The sequence below is a fragment of the Oryctolagus cuniculus genome, chromosome 14 (assembly GCF_051225735.1).
Source record: "Oryctolagus cuniculus isolate XC-2025 breed Fujian yellow rabbit chromosome 14, ASM5122573v1, whole genome shotgun sequence".
In the NCBI taxonomy this organism is placed as follows: domain Eukaryota; kingdom Metazoa; phylum Chordata; class Mammalia; order Lagomorpha; family Leporidae; genus Oryctolagus; species Oryctolagus cuniculus.
The window spans coordinates 13,691,561-13,717,551 of NC_142880.1; the positions used below are offsets into that span (position 1 = coordinate 13,691,561).

The 25,991-nt window shown below is 40.7% G+C and overlaps 1 protein-coding gene across 2 annotated transcripts in view; it reads left to right on the forward strand.

The window, feature by feature from the left end:
* Positions 1-25,991, forward strand: part of ADGRV1 (adhesion G protein-coupled receptor V1) — a 603,645-nt gene that overhangs the window by 404,542 nt on the left and 173,112 nt on the right. For both annotated transcript variants that reach the window (XM_089313009.1, XM_089313008.1), the window contains 2 exons: positions 5,961-6,077; positions 16,817-16,995. In XM_089313009.1, the coding sequence (XP_089169135.1) occupies positions 5,961-6,077; positions 16,817-16,995 (296 nt within the window). The remainder of the gene's footprint in view (positions 1-5,960; positions 6,078-16,816; positions 16,996-25,991) is intronic.

The window sequence follows — 25,991 nt, forward strand, 5'->3', positions numbered from 1 at the left end:
GATTTCCATATCAGAATTTCATTCACATTTACTAGGCTGAAATAATAAGAATAATGACTTCACACCATCAGTGTGTGAATTACACAGGTGCACACGTGAGAAAGCACATAGCCTGGTGCTGAGACGCTGTAGTTCCCTGTTCTTCCTCTTGCCTGGCAGGATCCTGTAAAGATAATGAATACTCAAACGTAATTAATCAGTGAATGAATGACTGAGAACCTCGGAGATTGCTTTTTTTTTCTGCTACAATGTTCACCTTGCATTTTTAGAGAACTCACTATGAAAATAACAATTTTCCTGGTGATTTCAATGCCTTTCAGTAAAAAAAACACTGGTGAAACTCCACCTATTCCTGGTTATAGAGGCTTAAAGATGTGTGGACTGAGCATGCTAGGAGATTTTATTTTACTTTATTTCATTTTATGATTTTGATTTAAATTAATTTGGCTTTGGGTAGTCCGGGTCCACACAACACCTAGTTCTGCAGGTATTCTTAGCTCACCTGTGCTATTGCCAGGTACACTGACTGCTCAGCTTCCTCTTGCTGACTCGTCTTCAACACAGAAGTAATCTTCATAATTCAGAGCACAATGTTGGACAGTGTTTATGGTTTACATTTGTAATGAGTCTTATAATTTGGAAAAGATTAGGATGTGATAAAATAATGAAGTTATCCCTTAACAATGGAATTCTGAGTGTTAAAACTATTCTGAAAGTAAACATAGTTTTAGACAATAACCCATACTGATTTACTAGTGTCAGAGATATTGGAAGCTATTTAAATTAGCATATCATTTATAGTTTCATGGAATGCTTTAAAACCTTCAATTAAAATTTGGATTACATTCTTATTTTACATAGCAAACTGTTTAGGTTGGTTAGAACAAAACTACCAACTTCAACACAGCACATGTCATAATCTGAGAGAAGCTGGAATTTATGGTAGGTTCATTTATAAAGACTTATGGAAATACTCATAAATGCCACTTGATGCAGAACATAAGATATAGAAGTATTGCTTTTAAGATCTTTAAGGCATAGTTTGGGTGCTTAATACACAGAAGGTGTTCAGTGAATATTTGTGGCATTTATTTTTGACCTATAACATGTTTCAGTTCACAAGTTGAACAGTAGTTAAAATCTAACCATGTTTTAAAAATATGTTCTAATAATGCAAGTTATTTTGTGATATGTTCCAGAAAGGTGAATTTGTTGACTTTAGTTCTCTCTGGAACCCCAGTTTGTACCCACTTGTTAGGAAATAATGTAACACAAATTTCTAGTTTCTGCTATAAATGCTGGTGCTCATCTTTTATTAATGGTGTATATTACAAATCTAGGGCTAGATCAATGGTTGAATCAAGAATGCTTCTCATTTTAAAAATAATCCTGGAATCGTGGAGCAGAAAGGAACTCTAAAGTTCATATTTTTCCAACTTCCTGTGGTTATTGATGGATGAGTTAGGCCCAGAAGGGAAAAGTGCCTTGTTCAGTGTCCATGGCTTTAATTAAAGAAAAAGATTTTTGTTGATATCTGGTTCAGACAGGAGGTACTCAAATAAGTAATTCCCAAGAGGGAAGAGTCATTTCAGCAAGGTGTGAAGCAAGACCCCTACCTTACACCTTACACAAAAATCCACTCAACATGGATTAAAGACCTAAATCGACGACCTGACACCATCAAGTTATTAGAGAACATTGGCGAAACCCTTCAAGATATTGACACAGGCAAAGAATTTCTGGAAAAGACCCGGGAGGCACAGGCAGTCAAAGCCAAAATCAACTATTGGGATTGCATCAAATTGAGAAGTTTCTGTACTGCAAAAGAAACAGTCAGGAGAGTGAAGAGACAACCAACAGAATGGGAAAAAATATTTGCAAACTATGCAACAGATAAAGGGTTAATAACCAGAATCTACAAAGAGATCAAGAAACTCCACAAAAACAAAACCAACAACCCACTTAAGAGATGGGCCAAGGACCTCAATAGACATTTTTCAAAAGAGGAAATCCAAATGGCCAACAGGCACATGAAAAAATGTTCAAGGTCACTAGCAATCAGGGAAATGCAAATCAAAACCACAATGAGGTTTCACCTCACCCCGGTTAGAATGGCTCACATACAGAAATCTACCAACAACAGATGTTGGCGAGGATGTGGGGAAAAAGGGACACTAACCCACTGTTGGTGGGAATGCAAACTGGTCAAGCCACTATGGAAGTCAGTCTGGAGATTCCTCAGAAACCTGAAGATAACCCTACCGTTCGACCCAGCCATCCCACTCCTTGGAATTTACCCAAAGGAATTTAAATTGGCAAACAAAAAAGCGGTCTGCAGCCTAATGTTTATTGCAGCTCAATTCACAATAGCTAAGACCTGGAACCAACCTAAATGCCCATCAACGGTAGACTGGATAAAGAAATTATGGGATATGTACTCTTTAGAATACTATACCGCAGTAAGAAACAACGAAATCCAGTCATTTGCAACAAAATGGAGGAATCTGGAACACATCATGCTGAGTGAAATAAGCCAGTCCCAAAGGGACAAATACCATATGTTCTCCCTGATCGGTGACAACTGACTGAACACCAAAAAGGAAACCTGTTGAAGTGAAAGGGACACTATGGGAAACGGTGACTTGATCAGCATAGCCCTGACTGTTAATGAACAACTTAATACATTATCCCTCTTAGTAGTTTTTTTGTCTGTTCTACTTAATATGACTGGTTTAATTCTGTAATTAATACACAGTTATTCTTAAGTGTTGAAACTTAACTGAAAAGTGATTGCTGTTAAATATAAGTGTGGGAATAAGAGAGGGAAGAGATGTACAATTTGGGACATGCTCAAGCTGACTTGCCCCAAATGGTAGAGTTAGAAACATACCAGGGGATTCCAATTCAATCCCATCAAGGTGGCATGTACCAATGCCATCTCACTAGTCCAAGTGATCAATTTCAGTTCACAATTGATCATAATGAAAGGACTAAGAGTCAAAGGGAGCACATAAGCAAGTCTAGTACCTGCTAACACTAACCGATAGAATAAATAAAGGGGAGAGTGATCCAACATGGGAAGTGAGATACTCAGCAGACTCATAGAATGGCAGATGTCCTAAATAGCACTCTGGCCTCAGAATCAGCCCTAAAGGCATTCAGATCTGGCTGAAAAGCCCATGAGAGTATTTCAGGCATGGAAAGCCAAGACACTCTGGCAAAAGATCTCTGTGAGTGAGATCTCAGTGGAAAGAACAGGTCTTCAAAGAAGGAGGTACCTTTCTCTGAAGGGAGGAGAGAACCTCCACTTTGACTATGACCTTGTCTAAACAAGATAAGAGTCGGAGAACTCAGAGGGCTTCCATAGCCTTGGAAACTCATGACTGGAGCATAGGGAGATTACTGATGCCATAGACAGGAGTGTCAATTGGTAAAGTCAACAACAGGAGTCACTGTGCACTTACTCCTCATGTAGGATCTCTGTCCTTAATGTGCTGTGCATTGAGATTTAATGCTATAACGAGTACTCAAATAATATATTTCACTTTGTGTTTTCATGGGGGTGCAAACTGTTGAAATCTTTACTTAATGCATACTAAACTGATCCTCTGTAAAAAAAAAAAAAAAAGAAAAAAAAAGAAAAAAAAAAAAGAAACTATCAACTCCCAACTTGACTCTCACTGGGATTAAACATGACAATAGGTCTGATCTGATTTCATCATCATTAAAAAAATCATCTATTATTTTTCACTTTATGTTTCTGTGTGGGAGCAAACTGTTGAAATCCTTACTTAATGTATACTAAGCTGATCTTCTGTATATTAAGATAATCGAAAATGAATCTTGATGTGAATGGAAGGGGAGAGGGAGTGGGAAAGGGGAGGGTTGTGGGTGGGAGGGACGGTATGGGGGGGAAGCCATAGTAATCCATTATTCGTACTTTGGAAATGTATATTCATTAAATAAAAGTTAAAAAAAAAATAAAAAAAAAACTACTTGTCATATCCATCTAATAAAGATAGCTATAAAAATAAAAAAGCAAAAAAAAAAAAAGATTTTTGTTGATATCTGGTTCAGACAGGAGGTACTCAAATAAGTAATTCCCAAGAGGGAAGAGTCATTTCAGCAAGGTGTGAGACAGTCATGTACATTCATTAATACAATTAATAGTTATTAATTAGTCAGTAAGTCATTACCCATTTAGCATGTTGTGTCTTATGCAGTTGACTAAGGAAGTCAGGTGAAATAGAGATTTCATAGGACCATGGTTGCACTACCCTGGCAACTCCCTTGGGCAGAATTTTCAAGGGTAACCAATTTATACCTCTTGAGAGAAGAGGGTTGGGAGGGGTGTACTTCATTTGACAATTAAAACAGTGGGGCCAGCACTGTGGTGTAGCAAGCTAAGTTGCCACCTGCAGTACCGGTATCCCATATCGGCTCAGATTCAAGTCCCAGCTCCTCCACTTCCAATTCAGCTTCCTGCTAATGTGCCTGGGAAAGCAGCAGCAGATTTTCCAAACCTTGGGCCCCTGCACCCATGTGGGAGACCTGGAAGAAGCTTCTGACTCCCTATCAGCTCATCTCTGGTCATTGCAACCATTTGGGGAGTGAATGAGCAGACAAAAGATCACTCTTTCCCTCTCCCTCTCTGTAACTCCGCCTTTCAAATACATAAATCAAAGAATTAAAACAGCGTTTTGTCACATTGCTCTGACATTTTATTTTATTTTAGCATGCTAGTCATTTTTAAAGGGCATAGAGGCAGCATTATAAGCATTTGTGTTTACTATGAAAACTTTGAAGCGTAAGGCAGCTAGTTTTCTCCTTGCAACACTGCCTCTGTCTTTTTAGAATCCATCATTCTTTCTTTAACATTTATTATCACCTCTGCAGTGTAGTCATAACAGTAGCCTCTGAAAATCCAAAAGATCAAGAAGTTGAGCCCTGCCTTTAAGGGGGAGTTTATTTCTTGAGACGATACAGGGCAATATTAATGCTCTAAATTTTCCTTTGCTATCTATACCCTTCATTAGAGCACTTGACATGGTAATTGGAGAAAATATAAAACAGAAGTCACAAAGAGCATTCGATTTCATTTTTTTGTTTATTAAACCAGTATTTTATTTATTTATTTTTTTGACAGGCAGAGTGGACAGTGAGAGAGAGAGAGAAAGGTCTTCCTTTGCCGTTGGTTCACCCTCCAATGGCCGCCGCGGCCGGCGTGCTGCGGCAAGATTTATTTATTTGACAGGAAGTTACAGAGAGGAAGAGACAGAGAGGTCACCGATCCTCTATTTCACTCCACAAGTGGGTAGCATTGCTGGAGCTGAGAAGACCTGAAGCCAGGAGCTTCTTCCAGGTCTCACGTCAGTGCAGGGGCCCAAGCACTTGGGCCACCTTCCACTGCTTTCCCAGACTGCATGCTGAGAGCTGGATCAGAGGAGGAGCAGCAGGGACGTGAACTGGCACCCCTGTGGGATGCCAGCACTGCAGTCAGAGCCTCAGCCTACTGTGCCACAGCACCAGCCCCTTCAAGCAGTATTTACTGAAGCACCTAACATATGCCTGAACTGAGCCAGGTGCCTGGGATACATCAATGAGTATAACAGCCAAGCGGAAAACACAGCATGTTGAAGGTGATCAGTACCTTTTTCTAAGTGTTGAAACAAATTATTTCCTGGGAGTTTTGTGTATCAGTAATAGAAACAAGGATAACTTTGAGAATTTCCTCTTGAGAGCCTAGAGCAATATGTTACATAGTTTCCTATCATTCATTGTTTCTTAGAAATTTAAAAATTCACATATCGGCCATTCTTAGTCCATCAGTTTGGATAATAAATAAACTTATTTTTCCTGTTGAATCATTGAATGATCCAGATAAGAAAGCAGTTTGTTTTCTTAATACTCTTCATCAGTTTTAGCATGATTTAAAAATAGAAGTTGTCTGTTTCTTGCAGATTGTGTTTCTGGCGTCCGCATATGCAAGTCCCCAGCTGGCTGAGGAGAGCTGTTCGGCCCTGGCTGCTATCACTCATTACCTGTACCTTTGCCAGTTTAGCTGGATGCTCATTCAGGTTGGTACCTTGTTCCGGCCCCTCCCCTGCTCCCTGCATCCTTCCAGTGAGTCAGGGTGGAGTTTTGTTAGTATCTGATATGCTTTATACTGTGAGAGAAGTGATTCCATATAGCTGTCCCTGTATTTCCAGGAGATAAGTGAAAGGAAAACCCAGTAATCTGTACAACATTAGAGAGGATGATAAGTTTAAAGAAATGAGTGGAATCTAGCAGGTTGGAAACAAGGGAGTGGCAGGAGAGGAAGCTTGCAAGGGGAACCCTATAAGGCACGGTAAGAAGTGGGAAATTTTTCTAGGGACAGAAATAGAATGATCTTAAGCAAGAGAGGGACATGAAGAGATGTGGATGTTAGAGGGTCTCTCTGTAGTGCATTGGAGATAGGCAATAGTGGATGGGGAAGCCAGTGAAGTACCTCTGGCTGTATCCAGGGGAACAGAAACATGTAGTGTGATCTAGGGAGGTAGCAGCAGAAGCAAAGGGAGGAGACAGCTCTCACAATTATTTCTGTTAGTATAGAACTACAGGAGGTAGAAAGGTTGTGAAAAAATGCAGAAGATGGATCCCTGGGTGTTTCCCTGGTTTCTGGCATAAGTATTTGGTGAATTGTGGTGCTGGGGACTGAACCTATAATCCCTGGAAAACGGAGCAAAGATTGAGAGCTTATTTTGGGACATGTTGATTGTGAAGTGCTTGTGAGAGAGACCTCCAGTGGGAGGTTTGGGGCAGGTGGAATGCGCAGCATTGAAACTCAGAAAGCTGACCTACGGTATAAAAATGCCCCAGGAAATTACTCAGAGTTGGAAAAGGGAGCCATTGCTTTGGGAGAGATCACTTGGAGATGGAAGCTAGAGGGGGACCAGGAGAGTCTTAGCATCGTCTCCTAAGGGACTTGAAGCACTGAACTCTCCTCTCTTGACTGACATCCGAGAGTCTGTCTAGTATGCTGTGTAGATTTGCTTGACGAAATGGCTAGTGTGACAGTTTGCATGATCAACTGTATTGATCAGATGATTCCACTAAAAGCAAACCTTGATAATGTTCTCTACATAATGGTGTTGCCAAATCTTTCATGGGATAGAGATAATCTTGTGTTTGTCGGTACCTGTGTGAACTGTTTTATATACTAGGTGCATTTGGATACTTGGCTATTCTTTCCTCGTGGGGGATGTAAGACTGGACTGTGTAGCAATATTGAGCTAATGACAAAGCCCAAAGAAAGCGAGAGCAGTATTCTTACAGAATACCACACACGCTCAAAGGAAGGCATATTTTCTCAGGTGTGAAATGGAGATTGTGGGGGCTGAAGGAAAAAAAGAACTGATCTGTTTTATTAATAGAACCAGTAGGAACAGGAGCCCTGGGTCTAAACTCTAGCTTTGCCACTGTCTGTAAGCTTAATCAAATCCTTAACTCTCTTTAAGGTTTCAAATCTGCAAATGGAAACAGTAACTCCTAGCTCATAGAACCATTAATTGATGTCTCCTTGAGCAGCTTTAATCTTGGAATGTGTGTGGTGGTGTCCAGTCTCTCCCCCACCCCCACCCAAAGCACATACACAAAGAACAATTAAGAAAAATGTAAATCTAAACCATGAAGCTTAAATGTTTGCTGAAATCAAATCTATTCTTGAGATTTTTCTGGTTGCAAAATTCTTTAGGGGTTGATCTAAACTGAACCTTTTAATATGTGTGCTATGTATGTTATTTATCTGCCTGCATTACGGTCCCAGTGGTGTGCGGAAGGTCTTTGTCCATGTCCCTGACCTATTCTGACTTTTTGATTAATGACTGGGATGGAAACACAGGAAACAGCTTATCAGATATGCAGATGACACTGAGCTGAAAGGAGATCTACAAGGACAAGGAGTTAAGCCACAGGCAGAACCAACAGGGAGAGAGTGTACTGTGACAGATTGAAAACTAGAGTGAAAGAGACATAAGCTGATGAGAGTTAATGTGGAGGATTGAAATTCTAGTTTAACATCAACTCGGTAGTAATCAAATGTGTGACCAAAATGCTTAAAAATGGTAACTACTGTAAGCGCAAAATATCACAGAGCCAGGTTGTGTTGATGGTGGTACAGGGGCAGCTCTGACTTACAGTGGTCAAGCTACCTCGGGACAGTGTAACGACTGTCACTGTCACAGAGCAGGTACCAGCAGGAACAGTCCCCATCCGATGGAAAGTGGGAAAGCAGCCGCAGATGAAATGCTGAGGCAGCTGGAGATAATTCACCTGGAAAGAATTTAGGGAGGTGAGAGGCTGCCTACAGACACCAGGAGGGCTGCTCCAGGGAAGGGTGGACTATGTCACTGCATTTGGCAGAACCAAAATTTAAGGAAGCAGCTTTTGGTTCAGTTTAAGAACTTTTATAGTCAATGAAACTGAAAGTTTAAGAGACTGCTTCAAAAAGTAGAATGAATCCAATCACTGGAAAATATTCGAAGAAAGAAATCACCAACTTTAAAACATTTTTAGATGAACTTCTTGCTTTTGGGGTGGCAGTGGGAGGCACGCACAGGATGGATATGAGATTTTGCCCAATTTAGTGGGGTGGTATATTTTACATCTCTTCTTATGGTCTTAACTCAAGTGTGGCTGATGCACACTTAGTAAACTAATTATGTTTGTGTATGGCTGATGGTTTAGGAAACTATTTAAAGTGCCAGTGAAGTTTTAATGTCTTTCAGATGGTACACCACACATTTTCCATGGTTTGTGGTGTGACCACAGGGGAAAGATTCAATAACTTCTGAGTCCTAGGTAGGTTACTTCTAATATGTTACTTTGTGGTCAGAGGTTGTCACTTCACCCAAGTACATTTTACTATTTATAAAATACTGACTGCTAAAATCCTTTTTTCTTTTTTTCCACTAGAATCCATTTTTAAAATTTTACGTAGATGATTGGACTACTGTTAGCCAATACTGATAGTTAAACAGAGTTGGAAAAATATAAACCTTTAATGATTCGACTTCATATTTCTTAGCAGTATAAGAGGATACTAAGTATGTATATATAGTTTATAACAACAATAAAGTTAAATATTTTTCATTTTTTTTTATTTTTCAGGTAACATATTTAATTTACTTTATAGTCAAAGACTTAATGGCTCTACTAAATAGAGTTCAACAAATAAAAATAAAAGGCCATAGTCCAGCAGGCAAAAGACAAGGGTTATAAACAATAACCAAATGAAATGTTCGATTTCACTCATATAAATTTTAAAGTAGAAAATAACAACTTCTAATCATTGATCTCACTATGTCTGAATTTATTTTGAACTGCATCATATCTTCAATCTTAGAATACATTTAAATGACTAAGATGAAAAGTTATTTTGCTATTATATCATACAATTTAATCCTAATAATATTGTAGAATAGTTATAGAAAAATTTTATTGGTAATCAAGTTATATAACTTCTTGAGCCTAGATTTCCTTATCTGAAAAATCAAATAACTGTATCTTTTCTTTAAGACTAAGAAAAGATAAAATGAATTAATACTTGAAAGGAACTCATAATGGTGTCTGGAAGAGATGGCAGAATTCACTCATATCTACCCACTTTCTTGGTTGACTTAAGAAGAGTGGCTAAGACTGCATTGGTATTCAACTTTCATAATAGAATTGACATTTTTATTAGGGAAGAGAAGCAGCTGGAGATGATGGCAAGAGAAGGCTTGAGTGGGGCAGGCCCTGATGACCTACACAGTCTTAGCAAGCTGGGTAGCCAGTGATCTTATGTTCAAAGCGTGTGCACTGCTCATGGCAGCTCCACGCCTGAGGGAGCCTAGTCCTTTGGGTTCCCCTTCTTGTTGACAAATAAGTCACCCAATATATGGTGGGAAAATAGTCCTACTGTCTTGCTTGTTTTACTTCAGGGTTAAAACAATGCATGGATTTCCTTTTTGGCCGTGGATTTTGAGTTACCCTTCTGGTTGCTCCCCGTGCTAGTACTGTTCAGTGGAGTCAGTTCTTGGAGACTGTGGCTCATGTCTGCTCCAAGAATGAGTGACAATGAGAACATAGAATCTTGTAGCATCTTTATGTAGCTAGAAATTCTACTTTGATTTCCTTTTTCTGTTTTGATTTGTTTTCATTATAGAGCTAGTGTATGTTAATGGTATAAAACAAAATCAAACACTACAGAAATGTATGAACTAAACAATGCATCTATTCCCCACATGCTTCATTTTCTGTTCTGTCCTCAGTGCCAGTCTAAAAAGTAAACATCGCTAATAGTTTCCTGTGTGTCCCTCCAGAATATTCTGTGAATAGGCAAATATTTATAAATATATGAACAAACACATGAATGTCTTTGCGTGTATATAGAAGTATAGTGAATATATTTATATATAGTGAATATTTTTGTATATATGTGTGGGCATGTATAAGTGTTTGGCTATCTCGAAATTCATAATACATAGTTATAATCAGTTTTCTACACTAAATATGGTTATTCTGTAATTTATTTTCTTGCCTCTGATTCATGAAATGTTTGTTCTTGCCAGTTATCTTTTGCTGTTGTAAACAATGTTTCCTTGAACATTCTTGAACTGTGGATATTTATTTACTCAGGGAGGAGCCATAGGATAAATTCTTAGAAATGATGACTTTTAGTGCTTACGTGAAACATGTTCCCAGTTGGATTGCCAGATCGAGAGTTAATCCAACAAGGAAAATAAGTCCTAAATAGATTATTTGTGATACTGGCCTGCAGTATAGGTAAATAGAAACATAATTTGGCTTACATATTTATTTGGCCAATTTTATGATTTCTTCCTGTCACCAAGTTTAATCGTTGTACAAGATCTGTTTTAATTAAGAAAAATATCCAAACCTTGTTTTGTCTTTGCAGTCTGCTCATCTTGTACCTAAAGAGATAGCTTAATCCAAAATATAATATTTTATTTCAAGTGGAAGTTTCCTTGAACATATTTTTAATATAGTAACCGAAGTTTAGGATTCATTTCATAGTTGGATATGAACGTTTACTCTTGTGCCTTAATTTCTCTGTATAGCCAGGTTATTAAAGCACCAAATGCATAGGTTATTTACTCCTTGATAGAAAAGCAATTTAGTGCCAGAGTGCAGCAGCAGGAAGGGAGAGGCTAAAATTAGCCCTGTTTTTCCTTTGTCATTGATTTAATTTGGGGAGACATCAAAAGTCCTAAGGACAACAAAATGGCAATTATCAAGATAAAAATGACATGCCAGGAAATACTGAATTCTCCAGTCCTCACAAAGCCTTGCAATTTAATGTTAAGAAAGAGGGAGGAGAACTGGGGCAAGGACATGTGGTAACATTTCAGAGAGTCTCATCTGAAATGAATGATTAAGAACATATGGTAATGGGTGGAATTAATAGCACCCATGATCTCTCACTGCTCTGGATGCTATAAATCAGTGCAAGGATTCTGGTGAAGTAATTAGGAACTAAATATTAAACAACAGCCTGGATACCAATCTTAATCCCACTCACCACAAAAATTTACAGACTTCAAATAGTCTATTTTTAACTTAAATGCATTTCTCCTTTACATATTATTAATATACTGATGTGCATTATATGAAAATGTGGGTAATGAATTTGTGTTTATGGAACATAAGAAAGCATAATTATGACCTAGGATAATAAAAACATGTACAAGGTATGTCTTTGACTTATGTGTGTAAACCTTTGAAAAATGATAGGCACTGAAAATGTTACTATGAAAATAGATGTCTATACAGTACAATAAGTAAATGTATTTACAGACTTAAAATCTTTGAGTTTATTCTTTGTTTTTATTGTATGTTTATTTATGTTTATGTTATTGTATGTTTATTCTTTTGTATTTGAGCTAAATTAATTGGATGTTTTATTTTTAAAGGTCTCTTTCTTTGAAAAGCAGAGTAATGGAGAGAAAACAACAGGAGAGATGAAGAGACAGGGAGGGGAGAGATGGGATCTGATCTTCCACCCACTGGTTCATTCTCTAAATGTCTGCAACAGCCAGGGCTGAGCCAGGCCAAAGCCAGGAGCCAAGAATTCAGTTCAAGACTCCCATGTGTGTGGCAGGGACCCAAGCACTTGAGCCATCATCTGCTGCTTCTCGAGTATCCAGGAGCAGGAAGCTTGATCGGAAGCATGGAGTAGCCAGGACTTCAGCGAACATTCTGATATGGGACATGAGTGTCACAAGCAGTCGCTCTATCTGATGCACACACTGCCTGCCCCATCTGGGTATTGTAGTTGATGGCTTGCATCTGAAACGGAATCCATTTAGATTCTAGCAGCTTCCCTTACTGTTTATGGTAGCATACTTCTTCCTCTGTTTCGTCCTGTGTAAAAAGCATCATTAAACTTAGGAGAGAGAGCTTTCTTCGCTAAGTAATACAGCTTAACATGAGGTATTCGTGTATTATCCAATTAATAGATATTGGTTTCTTCCTCTGTTAAGCTATTGAATTTAGCATTTTTAAGTTTCTCCCAGTTAACTCTTGTCCATTTTCATTAGAAGTTTAATGAAATAAATTAAGCCTATCCAGTCTTTATATTCTCTGTGCAGCAAGACACTACGGCTCACAAATTGCCTATGCTGTGTATTTTTCAACATAAAATTAGTGTGCAGACTATAGTCCCGTAATCTGAAGGATCTTCAAAAAGTTCATGGAAAATGTATATTATGAAAATAATATGCACAGACTTCAAAATTTTCTTGAAAAAAAAAACATGCTTTAATTCAGGTTTTCTTGAAACCTGTTGAAGTACCCTCATACTCATAAACTAGGTTACAAAGGAGGATCTGTGATTTTGGGAAAAGGAATACAGTCAACGCTCTGTCATTGTTTTGTTTAAACTGTGGGAGCGCCTGCAGGTTTTCACTCCACTGCTTTAGGGTAGTCAACCTCAGTCAGATTTTCTTGGAAAGAGAAAGAGAAACGTGGTTATGTTCATTTAAACAAACTTTGAAATCATGAAAGGAATAATATGCATGTAGGACAATGAATAGAACCCATGAACTGTGTGGGCTCTCTAACCTCACCAAGGACGTGAGCTAGAACAGACCGCAGGTCCACCCAATCTGCTCAGAAATCGCTCTTCTACAGTGTGCTGTGGCCACCCTCTTGGCCACACCACCCATTACAGTTTGTGTCTTCTCTGGATTCAGTGGGCTGGCTCAGGCTGTCATGGACTCTGTGGCAGATGCTTGGCCCAGCCTTGGGCAGGCTTCTCCTGAGAGCAAGTCAGTGGTAGCCAAAGGAGCCTAGGGCCCTGCTGCTCCCAGTGTGCTGGGGGTGGGAGGGCTTATGGGGTGGCGCTCCTGAGCCAGATGCAGATCTCACAATGTACCTACCATGCTATGTTACAATAAAACTCAGAACTTGAAATAAGTCAAGTGTAACAATCTTATGTGGGGCCAGATGGTGTTTCTAGAATAATTAAATGTTGTCTCATTGCACACTACTTCCATTCCACAGCTTTTTATAACAAGGATGTACAATGGGAGGTACTGTCTCCGGCAACTGGATTCTTTTAAGAAGGAATTTAATCCTTTTTTTTTTTTTTTCCCAAATTGACTAAAGCTCATGACATTTGGAGCTTGTTTTGCTTAACCAAGTATTCAAGAGTGCAGCCACACTGTGCCTTGAGCTCTTTGGAGCAGAAGCGTTGGACGTAAAACCCTCGCAAACGATGACGCTTGTCTTGGGCTCCCTCTGGGCTGTGGTGAAGGTCAGACAGCTACTGAGAGGCCCAGGGAGTCTCACTGACGGAACTCATGTCTGTCTGCATAGAAGCAGATGCTCCGAGATCGTCCCACCTTGATCTTGGGGAGTCACTGTAGAAGTCACTGACCCACTTGTCCCTTCCTTACAGCACCACTGAGCTACCCTGCATCAGGGAAGTGCACCAGCATCTGCATAATGTCAGTTAGTGCTTGTACTGGGAGACTTGTTTCCATTCTTCCATAGGCAGTATTGATGACCTCGGCATCGGGCACTTGACTTAACTCCATTGAAGTCTATTGGAGTCCATGTCTCCAATGCTAATTATCGAAGGGGGGAGGGAAGAGGGAAACTCTTGGACCCAATAATTTTTCCAAAGGAGTTAGAACAAATTTACATAAGCAACAACTCAAAACATGCTTCATAATTACAGATTTAAGCAGATGTACATAAAGATAGGGAGTGCTGGCAGGAAATAAAATTCAGAGACAAAAATCTCCAAGGAACCAAACACTTTTATCCTTCCCTGGTTCAGCCTCCCACTAATCCCTCCGGGCTGATCTGGTCGTTGGGAAGCCTCGGTAAACAGTGTGTGAAAGACTTCCCACGAGCCGGGCCTGTTTGTTCACATGGAAGGGCTTTCTACTGTGTCACTGCTGACTTGTGGTGTCAGCGCTTTGTCTTCTGTCTTTTACATCGTCTCGCATCCTAACAGGAGATTTGAAGAAGGGGGTTCTTTCCCAGGGGGTGACAGCCCATGTGCTCAGCACTCCACATTTTTTTTTTTTTTTGACAGGCAGAGTTAGAGACAGAAAAGTCTTCCTTCCGTTGGTTCACCCCCCAAATGGCTGCTACGGCCGGCGTGCTGCGGCCGGTACGCTGCACCCATCCGAAGCCAGGAGCCAGGTGCTTCCTTCTGGTCTCCCATGTGGGTGCAGGACCCAAACACTTGGGCCATCCTCCACTGCACTCCCGGGCCACAGCAGAGAGCTGGCCTGGAAGAGGAGCAACTGGGACAGAACAGGCGCCCCAACCGGGACTAGAACCTGGAGTGCTGGTGCCACAGGTGGAGGATTAGCCTAGTGAGCGGCGGTGCCTAGCACTCCACATTTAAAACCCTTTTTAATCTTTATAATAAGCCTTGGTACCCAGGATGTGGAGGCTCAGAGACTGTTGCTACTTGTGCAGGTTTACCCCCTAGGGTGTAATATATGTGTATAAATATGTATTTCTATGTATAGATACATATGTATGTTTTATCAATATATGTGTATAATTCACCTGTACTTTTACTCTTTCCAATATAGGAAGTTGAGAAAGATTAGTCCAGGGTATAGCAATCGCTGTGAAATTTGTAGATGTGATGTCCAGTGGTTACTGTACTGAATCACAGTATTGGCATTGCTCATGGACACAGGAAACAGAATGCTAGACAAAACATGAGAGCTCTAGATTTGGCTTGGACACAAACTAGGGTTTGGATTGGAGGACAATAATTGACAGTTACAGGCTTCATTCCTGATTCCCCCATCCCCGCCCTGTCGACTTTTCCCTTCAATTTTTTTTTTTTTTTTTTTTTTTTTTTTTTTGCTTAGAAATACCAGGTAGATGGTCTAAGTGTGATAAAACATTGCCCTTGTTTACCTCCCACTTGCTTGGAAACTGAACTTTGAGAGCATAAATGCCTACCCTGTCTCTTTCACTGATATACCCCGTACATAGTGATACTTGTACAAGTATCAGTAGATACTTGTCCAGAGGATAAAACGAGAGAAATATAACCCAAGAAAGGAAAACAGCCCCCACCTAGCCCCTGGTTGTACTTTGCTAAAACTCCATGCAGCCATCGTCACCCCACGGAGCCCGGAGCTGTCCTCATGCTCACTGGAATAGTGTCTGCTCATGCCTCAGGATGAGCGCTCAATAAATACATTTTCATACTTTTTGACAATTTTTAAGTGTTTCCCTATCACCTGGCACTTGTTCACATTCAAGTAGGTTTGATATCAGCCTACTTTTTTTTAAATCTTAAGTTCTCAATCTTTATAAAGACAAGAAGCAAACAATCAAGGTTCAAGATATAATGAAAAAGGTCAACAACTACTAATTTTTATTCTATAGAAAATATGCATCCTTTTTCCATGTGTTTGGAACTTTTACAAAAATCTATCATACTTTTAGGCCATAAAAGAAACTGTTGTTATAGCTTAAAGAAAAAAAAAAGGCAGCCAGCATTTGTGACACACCAGGTCAAGCCACCACCCACCACCTGGGATACTGTCATCACACATTGGAGCACCGGTTCGAGTCCTGGCTGTTCCATTTCCCAACCAGCTTCTTGCTAATGTTCCTGGAGAAAGCAAAGGAAGACAGCCCAAGTCTATGGGTTCCTGCCTCCCATGTGCATGTGGGAGACCACAGTGGAGTGGCTTTGGCTTGGCCCAGATCAGCCAGTGCTACCACCTGGGGAGTAAACCAGGAGATAGAAGTCTCTCTCTTTCTCTCTCACTTTCACAGTCCTTCTGCCTTTAAAATAAATAAAGCTTTAAAAACATAGAAGTTACATAGGCCACATTGCCTTGTCAAATGGAATAGAACTAGAAATTAAACTTTTAAGCAAGAAAATTCTAATTACTAGTATATTAAAACATTTTGTTGGGTAACTTTTAGGATTTGAGATTAAAAATTTCAAAAACAAACAATCATCCATTAAAATTGCTGTGCTCTGATACATTTCTTTAAAGTCCCATTTATAGAGTACTCACCCAAGATTATGTCCATGATCAAATCAGAACAAAATACAATCAATACACTGTTTCCTGTGTTTCCAGAAATTTGAAGTATCCTGGCCTCCTTAAATGTATGAAGGAGTGAATGTACAAATCGACTAACAATGCAATCAAAACTGTGACTAGAAGGAGTTGGTGACCCTCTATGGGCAGGCCTCACTCTTGCAGCCCACAGCAGGTGAGCTTGTGTCCTGCGCCATTAACCCGATGCCCTTCTCTCTGGTTGCCTTCCTCAGTCGGTGAATTTCTGGTACGTGCTGGTGATGAACGACGAGCACACGGAGAGGCGCCATCTGCTGTTTTTCCTTCTGAGCTGGGGACTGCCGGGCTTCGTGGTGATCCTCCTCATAGTGGTTTTGAGAGGAATCTACCATCAGGACATGACGCAGATCTACGGACTCGTTCATGGAGACCTGTGAGTACCTTCAGGGCAGCGCACTGCCTTCTCGGCTTTCTTGGGCTTGCACTGCTTTGTTAGTAGTCAGTGGAAGCTGTTGCCTAAGAGGTAGGCTGGAAGGAGTGCCAGGAAGATCTTTGCTCTCCTGCCAAGCTCTCTGAAGCTCTGTTTGCTCTAATTATTCCTCTTAATAAGAAGCTATCACGTCTCGAGTTCCTTTGATGGAAGCCTCCTTCTCAGGTGAGCTGGTGCATCAAACAGTGCATAGTAATTTGTACCTTAGCATAATTTACTTTATTAGATTTGGCAAGCAATAATATCTAGTGAAATTGGGCCACCATAACAATTCTGATAAAGAATTAGTGAAAAAGTTTTGATGAATTCCTTATCTAAGGGATATGTGTCGAGTGGAGGGAGAAGAGGTGGGAATGGCAGACGTCAGCGCTCATAGCATCCTTAGTACCAGGAGAATGTACCAGGGTGAACAGTGTGTCTACAAATGTACATGGGAACCAGACAAGGTCAACTCCGTTCTTCTTAGACATTCTTGCTAAAGTACTCTAGTAATCTTGAAAACTAACCCTTTTATCCATAGACAGACACACACATACACACACACACAACAGAATCTAGTGTCTCATAACTTTGAGGACTGCTCAACTACTTTTATGGACTCCACATGGGAAAACACACTAATAATAATAGTAAATAATAATAAAGCTTGCTCCATGGTATAATGAAGATAGGCCACAAAATAAAATTCTAATAAAGGCCTGCTTATCATCTTTTGAAGACGACAGTATGAAATTAACACACAGGTCACTGTGAAGATAAAAATTAGTAAATAAATGTGAAACATCTTTGAAGTTCAAGTACTATAGAAGCAGATGTCCTTTGGTGAGATGGGCTGGGTCCAGGCTCTTGTCTCCTACAGGAGGAAAAATTAAAGGAAGAAATACTGGTAAAGGGCAACAGAGAAGCAAGATTTATTTTTATGCAAATCGAACGTGCACACTTAGGAAGGCAGCGCAGGCACACTCAAAGAGTTGCACTCACAAGGTTTGCATCTGTCGCTTGCAGGGATGGGGAGCTTTTTCTACCATGGGCCATTTGGATGACCAGCATTCGCAGGTCATAAAAAATGATCCGCTTAAAAACTGGCTTGCTGTAGACTCATTAGATTTTGAGTTCTGCCTACCATTGACTTTGTAGTGCCAGACCAAATGATTTCAGACACCTTACAAGACTCATGGGCAGACGTTCCCCACTCCTGCTAGGATCTGGAAGCATAGGGCATGGTGTCTGGAGTAGGGCTTACTTGAGTATTCAAAGGGGCAGAGTTTGGGGCAGGGCCTGAGTGCTTCTCATTTCCTTGCTCTCTTCTGGAAATCTTGGGTGTGTCATGTTGGTTATTTTTTGCCCATGGCAGTTAAAGATGAGGAAATAGAGGCAGGTTTTTTTTTTTGTTTTTTTTTTTTTTTTTTTTTTTGGGCTTCATAGAAGGTGGCCAGTGGCTGTGTCAGTGCAGCTGGAGCTGCAGGGAGGAGCAGGCAACCTCAGCCCCTCCTCATTAGCTACCTCCCTGCCTCCTTTGCTGTCAGTCACATTAGAGCTTCTGATCAATTATATACTTAACAAATTCTCACGTGGACATGAAATTGTGTCTCACACATGAGCAAATGCAGACACATACTCCATACCACAGTGGGCTGAAGACTGCAACACACACACACACACACACACGGTATGTAGTTGTGTCTTCTCTTTATTAACGTTCAAGAAGGTTCCTTTATACTAAAGACTGTAGAGTTATAAGGTACTTGCTTTATCCATATTAAGTTATAAAAGTCTGCAATCTTCTCCAAAGGACTGATGTTACTGCTTTGTAGCTCTTACTACCCCTGGCTTGAATTTCAACCTTGGGCTTGCAGGATTAATTTCAGACATTTCTGCGTCATTCTTGGTTAAGTAGAAAGGAACCAGGAGGCAAGCCCTGATGGCAGCCTCTGATCCTTTGTTTCCTGAGTTCCCTGGCAGGACAGGACTTCCCTGGGGCGGTGTTCGCATTCCTGTGTACCCACTGAACCTTGGAACCTTGATAGGTAGGCCCTGATGAAAATGATGTTAACGAGGAGAGACTTTCTTGATGCTTCTAAAAGGAGTTTTAAAGGAAAAAGTGCACAAGTATGTGAGACTATCCAAATGAACTCACTCTCAAAATATTTGCCTTTTTAAGCTCTTTCAAATTATTCTCTGACCAGTTAAATTATAAAAAGTGAAATATAAAATATATTCACTCTACCTGATTTTACTATTATAAAAGTATTAGACCAAAAGTGACTAATCTTTCCAAGCACTATACATTACTTTTGTCCTTAATTCACTTAGAGTATTCCTAAATCATCCCCATGCAAATTTACTCCAGTTTTTTAAAAATTCTACATTTTTCACTATCATATTAATCTCTGTATAAGGCAATGAATGGGCAAATTGTGTTTATTAAAATATTATGTAGCTATATCATCATTTTGAAACCTACCATTTCCCTAGAGGTCAAGGCGGGGTTTATGGCTATGGGAAGTAATAGCTCATTGTTTATGCAGTGTTTGCTTTGTGTTTAAAATTAGGCTTTCTTTCCACGAAGACTTTTCTCTCTCATGCATTAGTGCAAGAAAATTTTTTTTTTAAATTTTGGTTAGATGTTGTTAGCAGTATTATGCTGATTTTATAAAAAGAAACAGAAGTTGTCGCTCCCCCTCTTCATGGAGGAACGACACAGGACCCTGTGCTGTTCTTTTGTCTGCTCGGCCCTCCCCGGGTTTGCTGCTGGTTCTTCCCGGGTTGGCTACTGACCCTTCCACCTCCATGGAAGGGCGGTTCCCCCTGCCACTTTCCCCATTTCCGCGGGGGAGAGGCACACTGCCGGCCGGCTCTCTCGGGGGCTGCACAGGTGTTCCTCTTAGATGTTCCCCTTAGATGTTCCTGGTGCATGCCGTCTCTCTCCTCCTTTATAGTCCTCCTCCGCCAATCCTAACTCGGCTGCCCACATGCCGAGTACGCTGCTCTCCTCCAATCAGGAGCGGCTCTTGCAGCTTGTCAAGTTGGTGAGAGGCAGCTGGGTAGAAGCTGTACGCTCCTCTCCCAGCGCCACATTGTGGGAGAGCAGATGCATAGAATAAGTCTTAATTCCAGTAACTCAGTCCAGTCCGGGTTGCTCCCCACAAGAAGTGATACTCCTCTTCCTATTAGCTGAAAAAGTTTGCTTGTTTGGCTTTTTTTCTCCCCGTGTATTTCAGAAGCCTACATACATGAAACCAGGTAGGCCTAAGATTTTCTTTGCAGGGAGGCTTTGACTTTAGTTTCATTTTCTTGATGTAGCGGGTAAGATGCAGCTCAGCCTACCTGCATACCATGTCCGAGTACTGCATTCGAGCTCCAGCTTCCTGCCTGTGCACACCCTGGGAGGCAGCAGGTGATGGAACTAGTACTTGACTCTCTGCCACCCACACGGGAGGCCTGGATTGAGTTTCAGGCTCCCAGCTCCCACCTTCAGCCTGGCCCAGACTCTGCTGTTGGATGCACTTGGGGAGTGAGCTAGCATGTGGGATAAGTCTGTCTTTTTCATTCTGTCTTTCAAATAAAATGAAAATAAATTTTCAGAAGATTTTTTATTAAAATATGCTCATATAAAGGTATTCACATTTTCTGTTCTTTCTCTCTTAATTTTGCAAGTTACCTTTTTCTATAAATTTCTTCCATTTCACCTGCCTGTTTGGTTTTTTAATATTTGTTTTGATCAGTCTCTGAGGGTTCATCAATATTATTATTCTTTCTTCTTGATATTCTTCTGTGCATTTCTTTGCATTTTCATCAGTTTCTCAACTTATCTTTTTAATACTATTATTTTACCATCCTAGTGTTTTTTTTTTTTTTTTTGATTTATTTATTGGCTGGCGCCATGGCTCACTTGGTTAATCCTCTGCTTGTGGTGCCGGCATCTCATATGGGTGCCAGGTTCTAGTCCCGGTTGCTCCTCTTCCAGTCCATCTTTCTGCTGTGGCTCGGGAGTGCAGTGGAGGATGGCCCAAGTGCTTGGGCCCTTGCACCTGCATGGGAGACCAGGAAGAAGCACCTGGCTCCTGGCTTCAGATCGGCGTAGCACTGGCCATAGCGGCCATTTGTGGGGTGAACCAATGGAAGGAAGACCTTTCTCTCTGTCTGTCTGTCTCTCTCTCACTATCTATATCTCTACCTATCAAATAAAAAATAAATAAAAAGATTTGATTATTTATTTGAAAGAGTTTCACAAAGAGAGGAGGAGAGGCAGAGAGAGAGAGATCGATCTTCAATCCGTTGGTTCTCTCTCCAAAAACAGCCACAATGGCCAGAGTTGTGCTGATCCGAAGCCAAGAGCTTCTTCCAGGTCTTCCACCTGGGTGCAATGGCCATCTCTGCTTTCCCAGGCCATAGCAGAGAGCTGGATAGGAAGTGAAGCAGCCAGGACTCGAACCTGTGCCCATATGGGATGCCAGCACTGCAGGTGACAGCTCCACCCGCTACGCTGCAGTGCTGGCCCAATTTTGGTTTATTTTTAAAATTTTTTGAAATAGTTACTTAGATAATTGCTTTTTATTCTTTTCTAAAATGCAGCAGACTGAATTCATTGCTTTTGCTAAATCTTGTAGGTTTTGGAATGCAGTATATCATGATTATTCAGCGAAAAGTATCTTCTAAGTTTCATTGTGATTTCTTTGGCTTACTGGTTATTTAGAAGTGCATTGTTTAATTTCCAAACATTTTTGCCTTTTTAATTTAGCTTTTGTAATTAATTTTGCTTAATGTGCTTTGGTCAGAGCACATATTCTGTATGATTTAAATTTGTTAAAGTTATTGACTCCAGCTTTAGTCCAGCATATGGTTAATTTGGTGAATGTTCCGTATTCATTAGAAAACATCTGTGCTTGTCAAGTTCAGTTGTCTGTACATGTTGACTGGTCAATTTTATTGACTGGTGTTCTGAGCTTTTGTTTTTCCCTGATTTATATATACTTGTTCCATCGGCCACTTAAGAAGGTTTGTTACTTTGCTTGTGAATTTATCTTTGACTTCATTTTGCATTTTATACTTGTATTTTGAAGTTGTCTTTTTTAGGATGTACAAATTTAGAATGGTATATTTTCCTTATGGATTGACTTATGAAAGGTTTTTTAAAATCATAATTCTGTCACTTATTGATGTTTTAGCTAAAATCAAATGTAATTTCTCATAATTCTTCTTGCCTTGAAGTTTATTTTGTCTGTTATTAAGATAACTACTCCAACTTTCCTCTGGCTAATTTGTGTGTGGTATACAAAAGTACTTCATGGAAAATGCACGTTATCTTATTTTCATTTTCCCATAGTTTGAAGTAGCCTTGTGCTTGTCATCCCTGAGTTTCCAAACTTTCTGTACATCTAAGATGTAGATTCATGTAAACAGCATATAATTGTAGCTTTTTAAATATTTATTTATTTGAGAGGCCAACAGAGATCTTCCATCCACTGATTGACTCCCCAAATGCTTGCAATAGCTAGGGATAGGCCAAGGCAGAAGTGAGGAATCATTCCAGGTCTCCAGCATGGGTGACGGGGACTCAATTACTGAGCCTTCATTGCTGTCTCCAAAGGTCTACATTGGTAGAAAGCCAGAGTCAGAAGCCATGGCTGGGAATTAAACCCAGACACTCCAGTATAGGACATGGGTATGTTGACCACTGTACGAGTTTTTTTATTTCTGTCTGATAATCCTAGCTTTAATTGGAGTATTGAAATTACTACATTGCTAACATATTTGAGTTTATATTTCCTTTATTCCTTCATTTCACTATATTTATAACTTATCTGTTAGTGCTTTTTTTTACCTCCCAAGCAAATTAAATTAAAGTGCTTTATCTTTTCTCCTTTTATTAATTGTCACTCATTTGTTCTATAGGTATTTTAAATACCACAAAACATTTCTATTATGTTTTTGTACCATAAATATTCATTTTAATTTTAATATTCTTTATTTCATTCAGCATGTTCCTGTTTTCAAGTGACACAATGTTTCCTTTCTCCGATATTCTCTTTTAATGGAAAATTTCTTGTGAGAGATTCTTTAAATTTTGACCACCTGGAAATGTCTTTATTTTGTTTTCACTTTTAAACGATACTATTGCTGGGTATAGAATTCTGTTTGGCAGTGTATTTCTGTTTCAAGAAAACTTTCTTTTCTTCTGGCTTCGATTGTTCTTTTGAAAAAGATTTCTTTGGAGGCCAGTGCTGTGGTGTAGTAGGTAAAGCTGCTCCCTGCGGTGACAGCATCCCATATGGGTGCTGGTTCTGGTCCTAGCTGCCACACTTTCAATCCAGCTCCCTGTTAATGTGCCTGTGAAAGCAGTGGAAGATGGCCCAAATGCTTGGGCCCCTGCACCCTTATGGGAGACCTAGGAGAAGCTCCTGGCTTCAGATCGGCTGAGCTCCAGCCATTGCAGCCATTGGGAAGTGCATCAGCAGATGGAAGATCTTTGTCTCTTACTCTATTTTGTCTTTCAAATAAATAAATAAATATTTAAAAAAATACTTCTTTGAAAGGCAGAGTGGCAGGGAGAGAAAGAAAGCCAACTTCTATCTGTTGGTTCACTCCCCAAATCTGCCACAGCATAGACCAGGTCAGGCTGAAGCCAGGAGTTAGGAATTCCATTAGGAGTCTCCCACATGGGTGGCAGAGCCCCAAGTACCTGGTCCATCTTTTGCTGCTTTCCTAGGTGCATTAGCAGGGAACTGAATTGGAAGCAGAGCAACTCAAACTTGAACCAGCATTCTGATATGGGATGCCTGCTTGCAAGCAACATCTTAACCTACTGCACTACAGCGTTGGCCTCCATTGTTCGTTTCTTGGGAATTTCTTTCAGTTATTTTCATTAAATTTGAATGGCAGAGAGACAGAGATATCCCATCCACCTATTCACTCCACAAATGCCTGGGCCTGACCTAAGTTGGGAGCCTGGAACTCAAGTGGGTGTTCAGGAACACAAGTACTTGAGCCATCATCTGCTGTTAGGGTGCACATTATCGGCAGGAAGCTGAATTGGAAGGGAAGGAACGACACTCAAACCAGGCACTCCAATATGGGATGTGGGTGTCTGAAGCAGTCACTTAACTGCTGGGCCAAATGCCTTCCACTGTTAAAGAAATAGATTCCTTTAATTAAAAGCCTCCCTGAAAAAGAAAACCTTAACCACACCTGGGTTCATGAATGCGATCTTCAAAAAAACCAAGGAAGAAATAAAACCACATATGAAAACTTTTTCAGCTAATGGAAAGACGTTGACAGTCATTCTTGGTATTGCTTTGAAATTAATGTATGTTTTCCCCTCTGGCTGTCTTCAAGTTACTTTCTTTGTCTTATTTCCTTCAGTCCATATGATGTGAGTTCTTGCTTGTCTGTCATGCCAAAGATTTGTAGTACCTCATGAATTTGTGGTTTAATGTCATTCACTACTTTTAGAAAATTCTTGGTGATTATATGTGAATATTACTTCTAAATTCTTTCTTTTTAAATCCTAATTAAACAATTTATCATGTCACAATTTTATACTCACACATGTCTCAGTTTTTCAGTACTCTCCAACATATTGTCATCTCCATTTTAAAATCTTGTCGCTCCCCCTCTTCGTGGAGGAACGACACAGGACCCTGCGCTGTTCTTTTGTCTGCTCGGCCCTCCCCAGGTTTGCTGCTGGTTCTTCCCGGGTTGGCTACCATCCCTTCCACCTCCGTGGAAGGGCGGTTCCCCCTGCCACATTCCCCACTTCTGCGGGGGAGCGGCACACCGCCAGCCGGCTCTCTCGGGGGCTGCACAGGTGTTCCTTCAGATAGATGTTCCTGGTGCATGTTGTCTCTCTCCTCCTTTATAGTCCTCTTCCACCAATCCCAACTCTGCTACCCACACGCTGAGTACGCTGCTCTCCTCCAATCAGGAGTAAGATCAGCTCCTGCAGCTCAGTCAATCAAATTGGCGAGAGGCAGCTGCGTAAAAGTTCTTACTCCCTTCTCAGCGCCATATTGTGGGAGAGCAGATGCATAGAATAAGTCTTAATTCCAGTAACTTAGTCTAGTCCGAGTTGCTCCCCACAGATCCCCCTTTCTTTTTATTTTTGGCGTTGATACGCGCCTGTCTTCGGTGCCCCGCGGCACACACTCTGCTCTGCTTGCTAGAGTTGCCCACAGGTTCTTACAAGCCCTACCAATCAGGCAAACCGAGTCCGGGTCCTCTCTTCGCCATGTTGTGAGGAGGTTTTTAGGCACTGATGCATGCCTGTGTTCGGTGCCCTGCAGCGCATGCTCTGGTCTGCTAGAACTGCCTGCAGGTGCTTACAAGCCCTATCAATCAAGCAAACCGAATCCAAGCCTTCTCATTGCCGTATTGTGGGGAGACTTATTGATGTTGATTCGTGCCTATCTTCGGTGACCTGCAGCTCATACTCTGGTCGAGCTGCCTGCTGGTGCTTATCGCCTAATCAGGCAGACCGAATCCAAGCTCTCTCATTGCCGTGTTGTGGGGAGGCCTTATTTTTCTCTTATTTCTCTATCTCCGGGCATTCCTATTTCTCCTATTTTACTTCTATCTGCCAGCATTCCTATTTCTCTCATTTTACTTCTAAACTTCTATTTCTCTTATCTCCACGGCTTCCCGGCACCTCGCCCCGCGGCGGCTTCAATTTCCCTAACATTTTTCTCTACCCGGTATGTTTCCTAACTTTTCTTCCAACAATATTCCCCTCTCATTTCTCCTGGCCTCTCCCCACAGTCCGTGGTGTTCCTTCTAGGTTTCACTTTCGCTTTCAACCTGCAGTCCGTATCTGAGTCTAAGTTTCTTCTTGCTTTCACTTTAAATCCTAACTTCTTTCCCACAGTCCGTATCCGAGTCTATGCCTAGGCTTTCAATAGCTTCTTCTGGCACCTTTTCTGTCCGGCTTTTCCCTAGGCTCTTTG